General features: G+C 43.4%; 1 protein-coding gene across 1 annotated transcript in view; it reads right to left on the bottom strand.

Moving 5' to 3' along the window:
* LPXN (leupaxin) overlaps positions 1-19,399 on the bottom strand; it is a 372,214-nt gene that overhangs the window by 182,416 nt on the left and 170,399 nt on the right. Inside the window, exons 3-4 of the mRNA XM_086953138.1 lie at positions 12,701-12,756; positions 3,751-3,853 (exon numbers count right to left, since the gene is read on the bottom strand). Coding sequence (XP_086809264.1) covers positions 3,751-3,853; positions 12,701-12,756 — 159 coding nt within the window. The remainder of the gene's footprint in view (positions 1-3,750; positions 3,854-12,700; positions 12,757-19,399) is intronic.

Below are 19,399 nucleotides of genomic sequence, written 5' to 3'. Positions count from 1 at the left end.
TTTCCACGCCTGGTAATTGCCGTCTGCGTCAATTTTTGCACTTTTGGAGTTTCCCACTGTTACATTTTGGCAGGTCATCCCTGCAGAAATGTAACCAGAGAAAAAGACCAGTAAATACCAGGACATCTGGATTTGTTGCAGAAAGCATTGAAATCTGCAGGTTATTCCTCATTTGAATAAGGATGTCAGTAATTGGGCCTTTTTACCAACCCCTGGAAAATGTCCATCCTAGTAATGTCAGATTTTACTGGGTGTGATAATAATCACATAACACTAGCATGCAATCATAATTAGTGCCCAAGAAGTGTGTTTGAACACTAGTACTATGCAAAATAAATACAGACATTCATGATATACAACCATTTCCATAAGTATATTATATTTTCTTGTACCTATGTAGATAGATCACTAGTGCCTTCCAACCACTCCATGTGATTACATCACGTTCTTGCTGGTTGGTGAACATATAGAAGAAGAAAAGCCAAACTTTCTCAACAGTATAATGTGTCATTGTAAGTAAAAGAACTGCCCCCAAGTACTCAGGTTCCTTACTTAAGAGAAAAAGCAGGTAACATCTGAATGAAGTTTCTATACATGTGGTGTCAGTAATGTTTATCAAAGACAAGTTACAGTGGTGCTGCTATTGTAACTCTCTGCAAATAGATCATAAAGGCAATGGAAGATTTCACAAAAATACTTAGGGGCATATTTATGAGAGGTTTGCACCGCCCAAAGGGATACACGCATGACACAAGCCTCAAAGTCAGATTATTGAAACCAAGCAAATCCACTTTGTGTGGCTTTGAATTACTTCATAAAATTGCTGCGTTGCCTTTCTCTGCACAAGAGAGGCGTTCCTTAGGCATTGCGGTGGGTGGTCTCATGCACCTCCCAAGGTTTTTTAAACATTCCTAGATTTACAAGGACCTGTAAACCTGGGAATGAGCTAAAACCATCTGCCTCCCCAGGTAAAGCTTAATGAGTAGAAATATCTTTATTTCTATTAGATTTTAACACTTTCTATGTGTGCTACATTCTTCTGCACACATAGAAGAGGAAACGACCTCTTGAGATTGGTTTTGTGCAGGAAGGCATTCTTTCCTGCACACAAATAATCCTGCATGCAACGGATGCACCCTTGCACCGTGGGTGCCCACATTGGCAAACGGCACCCGCACAAGGGAAAATTACAGGAATGCGCCATATTCGATAAATATAGTTCATTTCTGCCCTTTCTCTGTGATGCAGGGCAGTGTAGCAAAGTGACTTACTGTGCTGCAATGTGCCACTATTTCATAAATATGCCCCCTACTTCATGGCACAAATGTGCATACAAGCCCTACTTTCCATCTCATGTTCTGTTCTCTGTTGGTCTCCCAGTGTGGAGATGCAATGGAGTGCCCAGAGGCAGCTTCGTTTACAGGTTGAAGAGGTCTCGATGACAAGACTGCAATATCTTTAGGGTTGTTGTCTCCTGCAGAAATAATGAGGCTTGTATTTTGGGTGCACTAAGCCTGTTGCTGGCTCATCCAGGCCCTCATTTTTGGGGATTTGTCGTAAGGCTACAAAGCAAATCAGCTTGCTGTGCTGCCCTACGCCAAAGTGAAAGGGCAGGAATGCACTGTACCTATGTAATAAGGTGCATTCCTGTCCTTTCCCCTGCACTGGCACCGTTTCTGCAGAAAGCGCACCTTTCTGTACAGAAACACTCCTTGGAGGTGTTTTCCTCTTTCTATGTGCGCTGAAGAAAACAAGGAGAAATAAAGTTATTTCAGGTCGTCACACCTCACCTCGGGAGTCCTAAGGTTTTGGAGCTGCCAAAGTTGTATGCTCTCGTAAATCTGGGGAAGTGTCAAAATCCATGGGTGTTGCAACTTCCAAGGAGCACCTCCCGAGCTCAGTGTAAGTCAAGGCAGCGATGTGCCCTGCCTAGCCTTACTCCATATCTATGAGGCCACGGAAAGACATGCATAGTGGCTTTGCGTGGCCTCATATATATGATTTTGTGATTTGCGCCGCTTAAGCATCACGAAAAGTGACCCCCTAGTGGCACAAAAGGCTTGTAAATATGCCCCTCATTGTTTTCATTACACTACATGTTCTATTTTGAGTCTAGTTGGCTTAAGTAGATGGAGTATGCACAGATGCTTTCTTGATTTGCCCAAAGACACAACCTGCATATCTCTGTTGTAGTGAGGCCAAAGCAGACCTCGGGGAGTCTACTGTTTCATACAGATGAAATGTGGCATACGGGTTTGGGGCAAGGTGCTTCTTTTGGGGTAGAATCATACTGAAATGCATATGGTTTACAACCATTGAGCTAAAACATTATAAACTGGAGCCACTAGGACCCTCATTAAAACTAGAGGGGTAATTTAATGTGAACATGTGATTTCAAGTTCAGCAGAATCTACCCACGCAATAATTGGATATGTGCTGTTCTCCCAAAGTGCAAATTGCATAACTGGTGCCTTTTACCTATAGGTTTTTGGCAAGTAAAACCTGGTCAGAATCATGTTGGTAAATATTATAGAATGCAATTTGTACACCCTTGAATGCATTACAGTATGCACCAAACAGAATTTTGTCCATTGCTGCACAAAAACAATAATCCCCTTAAAGCAGGCACCCTTGCACCATCATGCAAGGGTGCCTGCATTGGCACAAGGCAGCCAATTGTGCAGCAGTGCAGGAGAAAGCACAGGGATGCGTCAAATTGTTGTAAAGATGATGCATCCCTGTGCTTTTAAAATGATGCAGCATGGTGAAGCAAAATGGCTTGCGGCACCGCATGCGTCATTGTGTTGTAAATGAGACCCACCGTTTATTACCATTTTATTTTTCACCTTTGCAGCACTGTAAGTAGGGAAATGATGTTCTTCCACCCTAATGGAGGGGCTGCCTCTGTGTAAACATGTCTCAGGTCTGCCATTGCAGAGCCTGTGTGTGCAGTTTAAACTGCCATTTCGACCTGGAAAAATAAAGGCCTATGTCTCCTATATGTTAACATTGGGATTAGCTTACTACATTTTATAAGTGTAATTTACAAATGGGAAATATAACTGGTTTAAGTTTGGTGGCACTGGAATCCTAATTTAAAATCCAAATTTACGATGAAGTCAGATTTTAAATTGCAAGCCACTGTTTGAAAGTTGGCATTTTCTTGCCTTAGCTATTTGGTGCCTGCAGCCTGTCATATGACTGGGTGTATTTGGCAGTTGGGCTTTGTGTAATCCTCCTAAACAGCCGCATACAGTGGGAGTTTAGGTGTAACTGAGTGGACCATCACTGGCAGGATGGGAGGGAGTAGCTAGATCCAGCCTCACTTACACTCGAATAGGCGAATTTACCAGATTTGTGGATTTACCACAAACCCTTTACATTTAGTTGGGACTGCAGCAGATAATTCCTGCTACAGTCTCCATTGGAATTACTGTGGACTTCCAGCGAGGGCCTATGAGTCCATACACATGAATAACAGTAAGAAGAAGGAGTGCTTAGAAAACAGAACCCTTGTAAAAATGTGATTAAGAATAGAATAAATGAGGAGGGTAGCAGGACTGAGGTTGAAGTGCAGAAAGGAAAAGGAAGAGCAGGCTGGGGAATTGATGACCATTGGGAAAGGTGTCAGCATTTGGGACGAAGGCAAGAAGAAGGTATGGACAAAGGGAGAATTCGAAACAAAATTGTTGGGAGGTTGGGGATATAGGTTCTATCACTTCACGAGCAGTATATATGAAGAAGACTTACCTTTGACTGGATGTTCAATAGGCTTAGCATCAGTTCGTCCAGCTTTTGGGCAGCTGTGGAGGTTGGCACAGGTGACACTGGTGATGAGGGGTCTGGCACTTCACTGCAGAAAGGCAAAAGGAAAACCGAGATTGGAGGTCCACACTCTAGGGGCCGCTGGGTTGTTTCGTATTATTTCACTTATTCCCCACACATCTTGATCTGCGCTACCACGCCCTGCAAATCTTTCAAAATAACTTCTGCACTGTCTTTGTATCCTAATTCAAATACAAGCTCCTACAAGAAGGTTCTCATCCACACAATATCACAAACCTCCACAATGTAAGGGGCTTTTTAATGGCAATCCTCACAAAATGTAAAAAAGAATTTGATGTTCAACGGTGCTGAGGTATTACTGCATAAAAAGGGTGTGCTCTCGTTGATATTATAATGCCCCTAGTGTGGGTCTAGGCCCGGGGATTCATGCATTCTTTTTTAAAGAATATGGGAAGAGGAAAGGATGCGGCCTCATGGCTAGAGCGGTCACCTCGAACCTGGGGAACCTGGTACAAGTCTCGGCAACGACGCTCAACATCCTGTGATTCTGCGCAAATCACGTAATCTCCCTGTGCCTTACAAAAATGGATGTGTCCTTCTGTAATGAAACTGGTGCTCATGTAAAGCGCTCTGATACCCGATGTCTCAGGTCTAGTTCGCGCTATATAAAAGCCTAAATAATTTTTTTTAAAGGAAGGGCTTACATGAGCATCTCTCCCCAAGCCAGGTATTGGCCGCAGAGACCCCCATCTCCCGAGGTCTATCCAATTTTATTTAATATAAAATAATCTATTGGGGAGGGGGTCCTTTGTGTGGCCCTCCTCCACAGCCAGGTATTGTCCCGAGACTCCATCCCCCAGGTCCAACCAGCATGATAGCTCTTGCGTCAGACGGGGCAGACATCTATGCCCCTGCCCTCGAGAGCACAGGCTGGGAACAGTGCATTTCTCCCGCTGCAGGAGCAGAAACTAAGGCTGCTCCCACTGGGTGGAAGCACAGTCGCTATTGCTGGTCCTCACAAGCACGCTGGATGGGTACTTGTTGGAGAGTCAGCAGGCTGGCAAGAACCTTGGGCCTCCCACAATCCACCCCATAACAAATTCAGCTGGGGGTGCCACATATGGGCCCAGGACGCCCACCTAAATAAAATAAACACATAAACATTGCATGCGGTGGTCGATCACATAAACACAGGGGACAGACTTAAACGCTCATAAAATACTCACTGCATCATAATGCCAGGCCTCGGAATTATATTTGAATTTTTTTGGTGCCTCAACGAGGGACAGGAGCACCATCAACAATTTATTTAAATGTTGTGGAGGGCTGCCAGGTGCGCAGCAGTCCCCCCCGCCCAGAAACATGTTAAGAAAACTTGCCGTAAGTCTTCTGTGTCATTGACCCCAGGAGTGCGTGCCATCATTTGTAAAGCTCTCCGTGATGGAGCTGTAGGCTCTTCAGATTGAGGGGAGAGACCCTTTGTGGTTGTTCCTATGGGTGCATTATGTGGCCTTAAGAGTGTTAAAGCAAGACTCAAACATGTTTTATGGTTATTTTCTTATTAAAAGTGCTTTATTTATAATATTTTAATGAAAATTGCTTTAAATTGAACTTTCCAATGTATCTAATACTGCATTAGATTATGGTTATTGATTGTATTGGCTTTATAAAACTTTGATGCATGACGGATTTATTAATGTAATGATGGAAATGTCAATAGGCTTGCCTTTTATATATTAATGTTCTAAACCGTTGGCAAAGCCAGTATGTCTGCCGTATTAAAAATGATGCCACCTTACGAGGTGAGGAGTGGCAGTGATAACGAAGTATGGAGGAATGATGGAAGGTAGAAAAAAGAATTTAGGGAAGACAGGAAACATTGGGAAAAGTAAGACAACCTTGGAAGCTGAGGAAAGGCCTAGCAAAATGTCGACCAGATGGACAGAAGGTACACACTGGTGATGTGAAACAATAATGCCATTGGCCGAAAAATAGCTGCAAGAAACAGAGGAGGAAGTCTATATGTTGGAAGTAGGCAAGGATAAAAAATAGAAAAGGAGAGACAAAGTGAAAGGGGAAGATATAGCTTGAGGAAAAGAACGAGGGAGATGGAAAAGAAGTGGGATGAAAGATGGGCAAACTGAGCAATGTAAGGCTCTAGGATGGCACAGAGTGAGGTGTGGAGGCAGATAGAGAAATTGAGGTAGACAGAACTGTATGAAATAGAGAAGCAGGGGGAAAAGACAAGAAGTGTGACAAAACTTTGATAATATTTTCAGCTCTTACTCTAAGTGACATTTTCTTTCTCCCTCCCATGGCAATGCGGCCATATTTGATGCCATTAGGGGCAACAGGATGTTCACCAGCTGGGACCACCCTCGTCACTGTATACAATTGTCTTGCTGTATCACTGGCCCCAGAGAGATTGGAAAGTGAAAAGTAAGATGTGGTGAGGTGAGAGGAAAGATGGAAAGGGTAGAGGATTGGCAGGGAGAATCAGAGAATGGAATGGAGGAACTTAGGTGGTAGGAAGGGATATGAACGAATAAAGCATTATAAAGAGGTCCTGAGAGAAAGGAGATAGAAAGAAACTGAAGAGTGGGATGGTGAAAGGGAAAACTGGAGTGAAGAAGTTAAAGTTACTGTATTGAAAATTAAATGACCTAATAAATGTATGTGTGTATCATGATGACTTGCAAATTCTCGGATAGCAGGAGTTTATGTTACTTTTTGAATGAAAGTGTGCTGGGTTCCCGGGTAACTAGGTACCCAGCACCAGTGTTCTTTCCCTAAACTGTACAGTTGTTCCACAATTAGCAACCCTTTAGGATCCATGAAAGTCCCTAGTATGTGGTACCCATGGTACCTAGGGCATTGGACCTAAAGGAGGTCCCTAAGGGCTGCAGCATGAATTGTGCCACTCTAAGTGACCCCCTACCATGCTCATGAAAACTGCCTTTGCAGCCTGTATGTCTTGGTGCAGAGAAAACCAAAGAGTCAACATGGCACACACCACTGTATGCCATGCATGCCAGCACTACATGTGGCATAGGTAAGTCATCCTACAGCAGGCTTTACAGCCTTAGGGCAGGGTGCTCTATACCCATGTGTGGGCATATCTGTTTGAGTCGATATGTCACAGTGATATCTAAGTTTGCCCTTAGATATTACCAGTGCACAGACATAACGAGTATCTGGGCTGAACACTCATGATTACGAGTTCCCCAGCTACATGATGGCTTTGCTGTACCCCAAAATGCTTGGTACCAAACATCTTGTCTGGATAAACCCTCACTGATGCCAGTGATGGACTTATTAAGCAATGCGCCCAGAGGGCACTTTAGAAGGGTCCTCTGAAAACCTGCTAACTATTAGTGTGTTGAATGTTTGGTCTCGACCAGCCCACAACACATACAGAGACTTCTGAACTCCTGAGGTGAGAGCCTTTGCTCTTGGAAGCCTTCTCTGGGCTGAGATGCTCACACCTCATCCAAGCAGGATGGGCATTCCAGGGTAGGAAGTGACCGCGGGCCTCTCTACATAGTGGAGTTACTCCCTTCCCCCCTGTTCTGACCCCACTTTTTGGTGGCAAAACAGGCAATTAGTAAGATTAGAAGGTATGCCTAAATTCAGCCACTAGGGTGGGCCAGATGATGTGGACCCCACTTTTCAGTTTCCTCAATGTTGTTTTGGATGGAAATAGCATTTTAGGTCCAGATTTATGCCCACTTCCCACAGGAAGTGGTCATATAGAGGGTGTAGACACCCTAAGGGTAGGTAGCACATTGGCTACTACCTGTATTTCCTCATAACGCCCCTAAATTGAGTATTAAGTGGCACCCCTGACCCCAGGAACTCAGATTCAAAGTATCAACAGAGGAAGGATGAAGAAGAGTCACTGTCTAGCAAGAAATAAAAGAGAACTTTGGACATTGGTGCAAAACCCTGCCATTCTCAGCCATCTCTTGATAATTGTGACAGAGTGACTCGTCCTGTAAGCTGGACAACTATCAAAGCCTTGGATAGCCTGCCAGCACTGCAAAAAAAGCCACCAACAGTCTCCCCTGGAGTAGAGGAGCTACCCCCCTACAGTCTGTAGGCACCAACAAGCAGAGTCAGGTCCTCCGCCTTGCAGTTACCCAGCCAGACCAACACCACAAACCACCAGGAGAAGGTACTTGTGCTGTTGAAGGTCAGATCTGTCACTCCACTGAGTGTGAATACACCAGGACCAACCGGAGCCATGCAGCACCAACCCCCGGGGTACCGGACGCCCTGCACCAAATACTAAGAGAGAGAGTTTGGATTTTCACTGCACCAGGAACAAGCAGCCATCAGTATCACTGAGACCTTCTATGAGAGTTGCCAGCTGCTTTGATTTATCCCCTGCCAGCATTGAGGTGCATTTTTGTGCACCTGGCCCAGCCGACATAACCACTCCTCACTGAGTCGCCGGGCCTACGTCCTAATGAACCAGCGATGCCACCGTATTCCAAGACCCCTTGCAACCTGAGCCCCGTTTGGGAGCACTCAGACTTGATTGCAAGTCCCCCTGTGCAGCCTCTTTTCAGTTGGTCCCATTCCCTGTAGCACGCCAGCAATCAGCCTCACCAGTACCCTGTTCCTGGTAGAACACAGGTGGTTCCCAATGAACTGCTGGTAGTACTTTAAACCTTGGCCCACTTCTATTCTGATCCCAGAAGGTGAACTCCTGAAACCAACTTTACCTACCTTTATGCATCTTTAACTTTTCCTTAATTAGTATTGCATTGTTTGTAAAAGCGCACAGGTTTGAACATTTTACTTACCTGTAACTATTTCTATTGAAATCTGCACTTACCTTTAAGCAAAGTTATTCAGGCTGATAATATATTTAAAAAAACTTTTATTGTTCAAAATTAGTCTTGGATTCATTCTTTGAGTGTGTGTGTCTCATGCATTGCCTCTGTGAGTACAACAAATGCTTAGCACTACCCTCGGATAATCCTAACTGTTCGCCCACACTGCCACAAAAGAAAGCGTTAGAGTTATCTACTTTAGCCTCTGTAAACCAATTGGGTACTCACTGGAGTCTCTGCACAGTGTACTTCTTTTTAGGATACTATATAGAGAGTATGTTGTGTTATGGTGTGTTGTGTTGCGTAAAGGAGCAGGTCATTCCAGGATTTAGGGGCAAAGCAGGAAGAGACATGAGTGCCAGTTATTTTTCTGCATATGCGAGCGATGTGTGAGAGTTGGAGTCTGCATGAGAGGAAGTGTATGGTTATGTGTGGAAGTTGATGCTGGTTTTGTGGTAGGTGGATCCAATGTTGCGAAGGGCTTTAAATGTGTGTGTGTGGAGTATGAATAGTGAGTGATTGTGGACAGGTAGCCAGTGGAGGACTTTGCGTGCATTGATTCTGATAAAGGTGGCATTGCTGTAGTTCAGCTTGCTGTTGACGAGGGCTTGGGTGAAAGTTCTGCGTGTGGCGCTAGGAAGCCACTCAGGATCTTTTTGAGCATCTTGAGGGCTTGGAAGCAGTAGACGATGTTTACCTGGCCGGATATATCAAGCTAGTAGTCAACTACTATCCCAAGATTTCTAGCCTGGGTTGCTGTCGGGCTGTAGGTGGGAATTCTGCAGGCCATCAGAGAAGTTCCAAAACATGGTCTTTGCAAAGATTACTACTTCCGTTTTTATCATGTTGAGCTTAAAAGAGATGGTTTTCACCTATTTGGGGACTTCAGACATGCAGGAGGAGAATCTGGTCTTGGTGCTGGGTGTTTTGTCAGAGAGGAAGAGTTTGATTTCGGTGTCATCGGAATAAGCTATGACGGTGGCTTCATGCGGACGATGATGCTGATCAGATGGGTCAAGTATATGTTGAACAGCGTAGGGCTGAGTTGTGATCTATGGGTAACTCTACAGATGAAGGTGGTGGCAGCTGAGGTGAAAGGAGTTAGGCTGACTGGTAGGATGTGGTTTGTTAGAAAAAACAGATCAAGAGGAGAGTGGATCCATGTATATCAGCTTTATGGAGATTTTGAATGAGGATGGGGTGGGAGATGGTGGTGAAGGCAGCGCAAAGGTCTAAAAATATGAGGGCAGCGGTGTCACCTTTATCAATTATCAATCGGATGTCATCAGTCGCGGCGATATGAGTGGTCTCAGTGCTGCGGCTAGACCTGAATCTGGATTGAGTGGTATTGAGGAGGTGGTTTTCATTAATGTTGGTGAATAGTCAAGTGTTGATGATCTTCCCCATGATTTTTGCCTTTTAAGGTAGTCTGTAGTTGGCCAGTGAACAGTTTCTTCAGAAGGGGGAGGACTATGTCATGTTTCTAAGGTGGCTGTATTGATCGAGTGTGGGCAGCAGTCCAACAGTGCTTCGGGGTGATGAGCCACATTGTTGTTGGGGGTTTCCTGTGCTGTGATGGAGGACTAGGCGGTCAAAGTGGCCCTCCACAGTTTTTTCATAATAGGTAGAAGGGCTGCGAGTGTGGGTGCTTTTTTTTTCAATAAATCAACTAACTCGTCTGTTGAGGCAGTAGGGGCTTGATTTAGATCTTGGCGGACAGGTTACTCTGTCAAAAAAGTGATGGATATCCCATAGGCTGAAATATAAATCCCACTATATCCTATGGGATTTATACTTCAGTGAACAGGGTATTTGGTACTTTGTGATGAAGTAAACTTTCCACTGAGATTTAAATCAGGCCATAAGTCTTTTCATGTTACTCTTAAGTACCCGGTTACTGGAGTTTCAGGGGACTTCTTTAGCTCCAATAAACAATCTTTCTTCAAGATTACCTTACAGATATCCTTTCCAAGGGAAGGATTCATCTCACCTCTGCTGTGGTCATTATTAAAGGAACCTTTTGCAGGGATTAACACTATCATGGCCAGTCAAAGAATGTTTCTCTAGGGTGTTGAACACTCTACTCAATGCCAGGTGCCTGTAATCCACATGTATTGGACCTCTCTGCAGGGTTACCCGAAACATTTTCCATTCACCCCTCCTGTTTTCTGAACCCCTTTTTTGTTGGCTTTTAGGACACAGTGCACTTAACCACTGCTAACCAGTGCTAAAGAGCTTGTGCTCTCTTTAAATATGAGGAATTGGCTTGCACCCAATCAGCCCATTTAATGTATGTCCCTTGTAAAGTGAAACTACAGGTACCCTGGGCCAGTAAATTAAATGCTACTAGTGGACCTGTAGCACTCATTTTGCCACCCACTAAAGTAACTTTTTAAAACATGTCCCAGGCTTGCCATTGTAGGCTGGGTATACAGTTTTAAATTGACATTTCGACCTGGAAAAATAAAAATGTTACCTATCCTAAAACCTATTTTCTAATACATATAAGTCACCCCAAGGGTAGGCCCTAAACAGCCCATAGGACAGGATGCAATATATTAAAAAATTGGATATGTACCATTACGTTTTGCATGTCCTTGTGCTAAAAGACTCTGAAATTCGTTTTTTGTTACTACAAGGCCTACCTTTCCCATAGGGTAACATTGGGTTACCTTTTTACATTTAATAAGTGATACCTTTTGGTTGGGAGTAGGTAGGAATGCCAAGTTTTGTCTCTAAAGAATTATAATTTAAAATTCCCTTTATTTGGAAAGTCTGATTTTAAGTCACAATTCTGCAAATGCCACTTTTAGAAAGTTGGTGTTTTCTTGCCCTAACCCTTTGGTGCCTGCAGCCTGCTCATTGGTCACATGGCCAGGCGTGAATGGCTGTTCGCCTTTGTGTATTCCTCACATGAAGTCACATAATAGAGGGTCTGGGTGCTGGTAGGATGGACAATTCTGATTCGATGAGGGGGTAGAGGAGCTGTCACACACAAAGGACTTCACACTACCCTTTTGTGCACGTAGGCAGACATTGATAAAGACAGAGAGGCAGGAAATTCCAGACTCTTCTGTAGGGGGAGACTCCAGATATTTTTTCCACTTCAAAGGGGGCACTAAGTATAAAAAGGGTTTTCAAATTAATTCTGCAGTGTACTCCTGGATTTATGCATCACCAAGGAAGGACTGCCCTGCTGTCAGAGGACTAACTAGCTAGCTACTTGAGGCCTGCCCTGCTGTCGCAGAAGGAAGATTCGGCCTACAGCCTTCATCTCAGCATAAGAGTAGGGTCGAAACGTCGACGCATCCACAGGTCCAGACTCACCAGGTTCCTCACAATACTCTTAAGAATCCTCGGTTGATAATCAGCATCTGGCAATTGAAAATATTCCTGTATAATTGTATATGTATTAATTCCTCGCACTGTATATACGTCACTGCACCCATTGAGCACAACTGCACAAAAGTCACACAACTATTTTTCCTTATGTCTTGATGACGGTCTGTTTCATGTAATGAAAACCCATCCTTGAATTTCGTAATTCGGATTTTTTTAAAGTATTTGTTATAATTTTATAATATAACAATTTGAACTTTATGACATTGTCTTTTGAGCATTTATTTCTCAAACCGCATATGGTGTATCAGAAAGCTATTTTTGTTTGTCTACATATATGAGCATTGTTCAAGTTATCTGTCTTACCCAACAGAACCATTTTTTGTTTAACCATTGAATACCCAGGTTCTAAGGGACACAGGGTCACCCCGTTTTTGTTATCCTGAATGCTTTTGTGCAAGCTACTGAGTGTTAAACACAGGTTAATTTAGTGACTTCTTGTGGTGTCCCGTGACGAAGATTGTGGATCCTCAACCAAGAACCAGATTTTTAAGAACGTCCTACAGTCTCACATAAGTAAATCATGAGCCTGGTTGAGATAAGTCAAAACATATCCATTTCCCCTTTGTTCTCTGTCCCAGACCTTGAATGATTTTCAGAGGCATCCCAAAGCCTTACCAAGCACCAATGCTCATTTACATAAGAGAAAACCACCAAACATCATTCAAGACACCTACGTGTATACATGATCCTCTCTGTCCTTGGGTAGTTGGGTGATGTACACAGGCTGCACCTACGGAGATAGAGAAGGAAGATAAGTTAGCTGTGCCGTCTTCCCCTCTTGTATGGACAATTGTTTCTTCATAGACTGTAAATAATAATTTCCAAGATATACTAGTTCCTTGGAAGTTTACAAAACAGGCATAGGTAGTAGGATTGATAGTAAGTACCAAATTGAGTGAACACTGCTAACTCTCATCAACATCTCAGCTAAAAATAATTATTTTCTGGTCAACATTGTCTCTACTTTCCCTACCAAAGGTCCACTACTGGTTTGAGCAGGTACAGCTCTCTGTTGTAGACCTAGAGAGTGAAGGATGATAGATTTTCAGACTACTGTTTTACCTCCTATCTTCCTTTGACTGTAAGGACCTGTGAGAAAGCCCCTGACACTGACGTAGAAGAATATTTAAGGAAGTGCAGTTATGTGATATAGCACAATGTTTATCGAAGCTTAGGCCTCTTACTGGATCAATCCTAATATAAGATGAACAATAATTTGCAGGTCCTAGACAAGGGGACCCTTCTCCATCCTGGCGACCATTAAACTTTTTAAGGCATACCATTAGCACTAGGAATTCATCATGTTTGGTGCTTAACTTATCAACTATCTGGAAAAGTGGAAAGGAAGGTTTGTCTCTGTGAAGATCACATGAATATTTGCAACACTCTGAAAGAAGTTAAAAAAAGTAAAGACAGAATTAAGAGAAGGTCCATGAGTGGTCACAGAGCTGCCAACTAAGACTGAATGAAGCCAAGTCAAAATCATGCATTCAGAGTAAGACCTTAAGAGAACATTTAGTGAATGGGGGAACTTGATATTATTCTGTCCAGTGAGTCCAAACTATCCAAACAGAGAGAACAGGTAGTACAAGGACCCAGGGAATGCTGTTGTCATAAAATATGAAGCACATAGGACAGATCACATTGGTGAGCCCTCATCTTGTGAACTATTTGATTTTCTGCTACTCACATCAGAGAAACATTGAGAAATTGGATAGCTGCCTCTTAGAAGCATCTGATCTCACAAAGCAAGAGTGTGTAGAGAGTTTCAGCACAATCGCTCTTGTACCTTTTTTGCATGCTGCCCCCACATTTTTTGGCTTTTTGTTGACTTTTTTTTGTAGGCATTACAACTCTCTGCTAACCATGAGTAAAGTTAACGTGCCCCCTTTAAACATGGTTACATTTGCTTATTCCTAAGAAGCACATTTAACTTGCATGTAAGTCCTTAGTCTAAGGAGTAGAAAGTTCCCCCAGAGGCCACAGCTCTGTTGTTGTCCTCTGCTGTGGTAGACAAAGATGGAAATGCAAAGACATCCCTTTTGAATATTAATAAGTCACCTTGGAGAAGTGTGGCTCAGGGGTTAGAGGCGGCAGACCCGGAAGCTGAGATCGGCCCTGGACCAGGATTCAATTCCCCGCCTCGGCGGGTCTTGGGCTCAAAAATTCCACGGACTCGATAATTCTCGCTCCGGTGCCTTCTCGACTCACGGGTTCACACTCTGCGACTCTGGGCAATAACTTGCTTAATCTCCACAACGGCCCCTCGCGGCGGGATGCCTGGCTTTCACCTTTTGGATACCCTGCCGGGGTTATCTCACAGGGGAATACCAGGACGGGTTCCCTAAGCAAGCGCCGGGAAACCCTTTGTGGGTAGCTGTGCGCTATATAAGCTGAAATACATTTACATTTACATTTAGATTAAGTGTTGCAGCTCACAAGGCAGGATGCATGGTATTTAAAAGTGGGACAGGTAGAAAATTAATATCACCATGTCACTACAGTGACAAGGCCCACAATGCTATTTTTAGTGTGGCAGGCCGAGCTGTCCTATGTAGAATTACAGAGTATAGATGAAAATACTAATACGTCCCCCAAGGATCACACCTCGTCCAATCCTCTTAAACATCAACATGACCCCCTTGGCCAACACTGTCAGATAACACGGACTCAACATAATTTCCTATGCCAATTACACCCAGCACATCTTCTCGCTGTCAGAAGACCCCTCTGCCACCAGACCCAACTTCCACAGAAGAATGAAAAGCGTAGCTTGGATGAAGGACAACTGCCTTAAGCTGAACGCAGACAAGACAGAAGTTCTCATCTTTCGAAATAACACTCACCATGGAACGACGCGTGGTGGCGTGCGGAACCCAGCACACCCCCTGACCCAACTGACCACGCCCGCAACCTCGGCATCATCTTAGACAGCAATCTATCCATGAAGAGACAAGTAAACACAGTCTCATCTGCCTGTTTCACCACCCTATGCATGCTCCACATGATTTTCAGGTGGCCCCCAGTCAACAGCAGAAGGACCATCAAGCAGGGCTCCATTACAAGCAGGCTGGATTACGGGAACACACACTACATAGGAATCACCACACACCTTCTGAAGAGACTACAGACAATACAAAACTCAGCAGCAAGACTCATTCTCAGCCCACCTTAAGAAGCACACTGGCTCCCGATCCAGAAGAAATGCCAATTTGAGATGTTGACCATGCCTACAAATCCTTGCACAATGAAGGACCAGCTTACATCAATGAACGCATGACCTTCCACCATCCAAGCAGAAACCTACGATTTGCATCCCTCTACCTCGGAGATGGGTCAGTGAGTGTCTGAATGGGTCTCTGAGTGGGAATATAAGTGTCTGAGTGGGTTTGTCAGTGGGAGTGACTGTGTGTATTAGTGGGTGTCTAATGATTGCCTGTGTGGGTTGTCAGTAGCTGTGTCAGTTACTGGGCAACAACAGAGCTGCACCTGTCCCTTTATCCAAAAAATGTCTACAGTTTTGCACAATAAATCTACTCAAGTTGAGTACTTTCTTTTGGTTAATTAGTAACTACTACCTCGTTTGGTAAATGTCCAGTGCATATTCTACACTACAGCTGTGCATTCGACCATGAGGAAATGTCTCCAGTGACCTTGTGTGCACATCAGCAATGTGGTTGTTTCTTGTGTGTCTTTATCTAGAAATCAGTGATAACATGTATCCTATTCTAGAGTAACAACGGGGGTACTTCCTCTTAGCGATATGAAGTACTTATTTGTTTGGTGGAGATGTCCTCCTATTGCTCGTCACCAAAATTGTGGGAAACTGGGGCCCTCTCTGTAAGCTGTCTATACTCCTGGCATAATGCTGGAAGACCTTTGAATACTACTTAGGTTGGCAGAGAGGCTTCAATTATTAGAAGGGGATGAGGGCTGTGTGGCCCCCTCCTTTGGACAAAATCGGTCCCGGGGACCCCATGTCCCGGGGCCCCCATGTCCCGGGGCATGGCCTTTAAATGCTGTGTGCCCTGGATCCCCCCAAGGGCACCTCGTCAGCACTATTGGGGACAGCGGGGGGAGCCTGAATACTCCCATGGTCCCTGCCAGCTCCCCACCTCCAGCGGGAGCTGACTTTGCTCTCACACATTGGGAGCTGCTAAACATTCACCTTGCTTTGTGTGAGAGCAATTGTTTTATCTGTTTCCCTGCCCACTTAACAGTGAGCAGGGTAGCAGATGAGAACTCTGCTCTCAGCCTGTGGGAGCGGTTTCATAACTCAATTTTTCTGGGAGTTTGTGTTTGCTCTGACTTGGCAGTAGCTGTCACAGCTCCTGCCAAGTCAAAGCAAACAGCTATGGGCCAGGATGGCCCCTGGGACATAGCAGGAGCATGCTCTGGGGGATGCAATCTCCAGGGTGATTAATGGCTCCAGGAGGGCAGGGCCCTGTCTTTTCACTGTGTAGAATGCCAACTTGGGCGGCAGGAAGAAGCAGCATCCTCTGACGCGATGTGTAATGTCATTCGCGCATATTTTAGAGCACGAGCGTGAAAGACTTTTTCTGCCACTTAGCAGAGTTCTGTGAAGTGAAACTCTGTCCATGCTGACCTTTTTCTTGGCTCCTGCTTCACAAGTCACTCCGAAACTTGCCAGACACTAGCTGAAGTCAGCATCAAATTTGTTTTGAAAATGTTGTGAAGATTCATCAAACAGCGCCAATCATATTGGCAAAACAAAGAACTGTCTTCCTCTGGAAACTAGGGGGTATATTAGCAAGAACCTCGTTAAAATTATTGCAGTTTTAGCGGCAGAAAAATGCAGCTAAAACGCGATAATGGGCTTGCTAATATGCGTTATAGCATTCCAATTGAAGCCCAGGTTAATGTTCTTGCTAATATGCCCCTAGGTTCTAACTATAACTATCTACTGGCAATCGGCATTCTACATTATATTTACATAGATATGTAGATTCTCTGAAAAAAAAACAACGGTTAAAGTGACATTATTGTTAGGTCAGACTTTACAACACAAAACAACAGAAATTTTGCACTTATAGTTGTCTCAAGTAACTATAACTCGCGCCCCGCCATGCACAGTTTTATCATTATTAAATTCATTGTAAATGATGCAGTGATATTATCAATTATGTCATGAGTGATGTAATATGTGTGGTATTTAGCAGTGTATTTCAAGGGTGTGACTTATAGTTACCCTAGGGGACGAGTTATCGTTTTTTGAGATAACTGTAACTGGTGAATTTAAGTGGTTTTGTATGTTTAAAATGTTACATTGTCAGTGAAATTCTCAAATAATTATAACATTACTTTAACCTTTGTTTTTAAGTGAATTTCTAGGGTTTTTAATGTAAAGTAGTCTTTTGTTACTGTATCTAAAGCTAAACCCCCACCATGCATGGTTATCAGCTGTGCGCAAGATGGTTTAGTCGCAGCCAGGCCCTGCATTCAAATCCCCCCACAGTTAGCGGGCCCCCTCCCTGAGCTATTTTAGGCCCTGGGGACCCCCATTCTAAGGTATATTTACATATTCATGGTGTGAAGATGCGGAGTTAAGAATGGTAAATTCTTTACCAGCCTCTGTGTACGTACTGCTTCAATATTTTTATTCTCAATACTCTTGTTACAATATTGAGTGAATTGTCAATATTATTACAACCCCTGTATCTACTTACTTAGTCAAAAATCTTGGAGACTATGGAGACTCTCAGTTATCTCTCTTCTTATAGATTACGAAGCTTGTTCCATCTCCTTCTACTATCCAAGAATAACCTAGAACATTGTGTTGTATCCTCGTGCATCTCCTCGCATGCGGTGAACGCGAGGAGATGCACGAGGATACAACACAATGTTCTAGGTTATTCTTGGATAGTAGAAGGAGATGGAACACGCTTTATAATCCCAATCATCCAGATCAAGTTCTGGGGTATTCTGATTTTATCAATTCTGTTGATGTGCCTTCTGGAAACAAATGGGAAACACTCTTTCCTCAAGTTTTTTCTTCCAATTTAGGTTTGCTGAAAAAAATTAAATATAGTCCGTCTTCTTCCTGAAAATGCTGTCAGACAGTTGTTAACAAGGCTGGAGTACACTAACTCTCTGAAAGTTGGTCTACTCAAATGACTTGTGTACCTTATGCAGCTTCTCCAAAATTCTCCAGCTTGGCCTCTCCTTAATTTACTGCACCATACTCATATTTCATGTGGTCTAGTAGAACTTAACTGGCTTCCTATTGAGATTGATTTGTAATGCTTACTGTTTTTGCCCTTGGGTAGTTTATGACCTGAATCCCATACATTTAGCTCTAAATATGTTGTTCACCAGTAGTCTCGAACAGTTCATTCCTCATCGCTTGTGATACTTCAATTCCATGAATCCACAAGGTTCACCCGGGTGGCTGGCATTCTCTTTTTCTTGCTTTTAAGAGCCGGAATCTCCACCCATTATCTTAATTATTTTAACAAAATTCCTTGCTTTTTCACCAGAGTTTCAAAAGTTTAATTTTTCTGTTCCTCGATTTTTTTAATTGGCCCACCATTTAGCGTAAACCAAGAGAACATGGCCGGGAAAAATTGGAAACTATCCACATTGATGCCAAGTTTTCAGTTTGCTTATGTGTGACATTTCCATGGTTTCAGTGTACTTAGGAGTGACATTCTACAGCCAAATGTGCAGCAATTTGAGTGCCACTTATCTTTTATTTAGTGTGTGTATTACAATCAATGACTTGCATAGTTTATGTGCTTCCTCAGTCTCAGAATGGGACCTCGTAGAATTATAAATAGACAAGTCACTATTCCCTAATGTGCCGAACAGGATTCAAATATTTTTCTCTCTGGTTAAACACAGACAGACATCTACAGAGAGACTGCATTACAATTCCCACTGATTACTTGATCTCGTATTTATCTTTCAAAGTTGAATGAGCAATGAAAATACATACAGAATCATTTTGCCCCTTTTAGGTCTCGGCTCTAGATGGCAACCATGTGCTGTCTCGAACAGAGACATGCTGTATCTACTTTGAGGGCTTACAGCCGGCCATAGGCTTCCCATATTCTGGCACCATTGTTGCTCCATTTTTTGTTTATTTTATTTTTTATTTTGAGAGTTTTAGATAGATAGATAGAGGTCTGGCATATATGAAGATTGGATAAGTACAATTTGATAAAAACATGCTAAGAAGACATAGGTATTTCAGTTTGGTGCATAAGGACAAGTTCAAGAATGTTCTCCCCATTTTTCAAGGGCTTGCATATGTCATGCCTCTTCTGGCATTTAACCAGCCTGAAGAGCTCTAGCCAAATACTGTTGAACATATACAGCGGTGCCTTTTTATACATTGTTTAGGACTACTTTTT

The sequence above is a fragment of the Lissotriton vulgaris genome, chromosome 1_2 (assembly GCF_964263255.1).
Source record: "Lissotriton vulgaris chromosome 1_2, aLisVul1.2, whole genome shotgun sequence".
NCBI classification, from domain to species: Eukaryota; Metazoa; Chordata; class Amphibia; order Caudata; family Salamandridae; genus Lissotriton; species Lissotriton vulgaris.
This window is presented reverse-complemented; position numbering and strand designations above follow the sequence as displayed.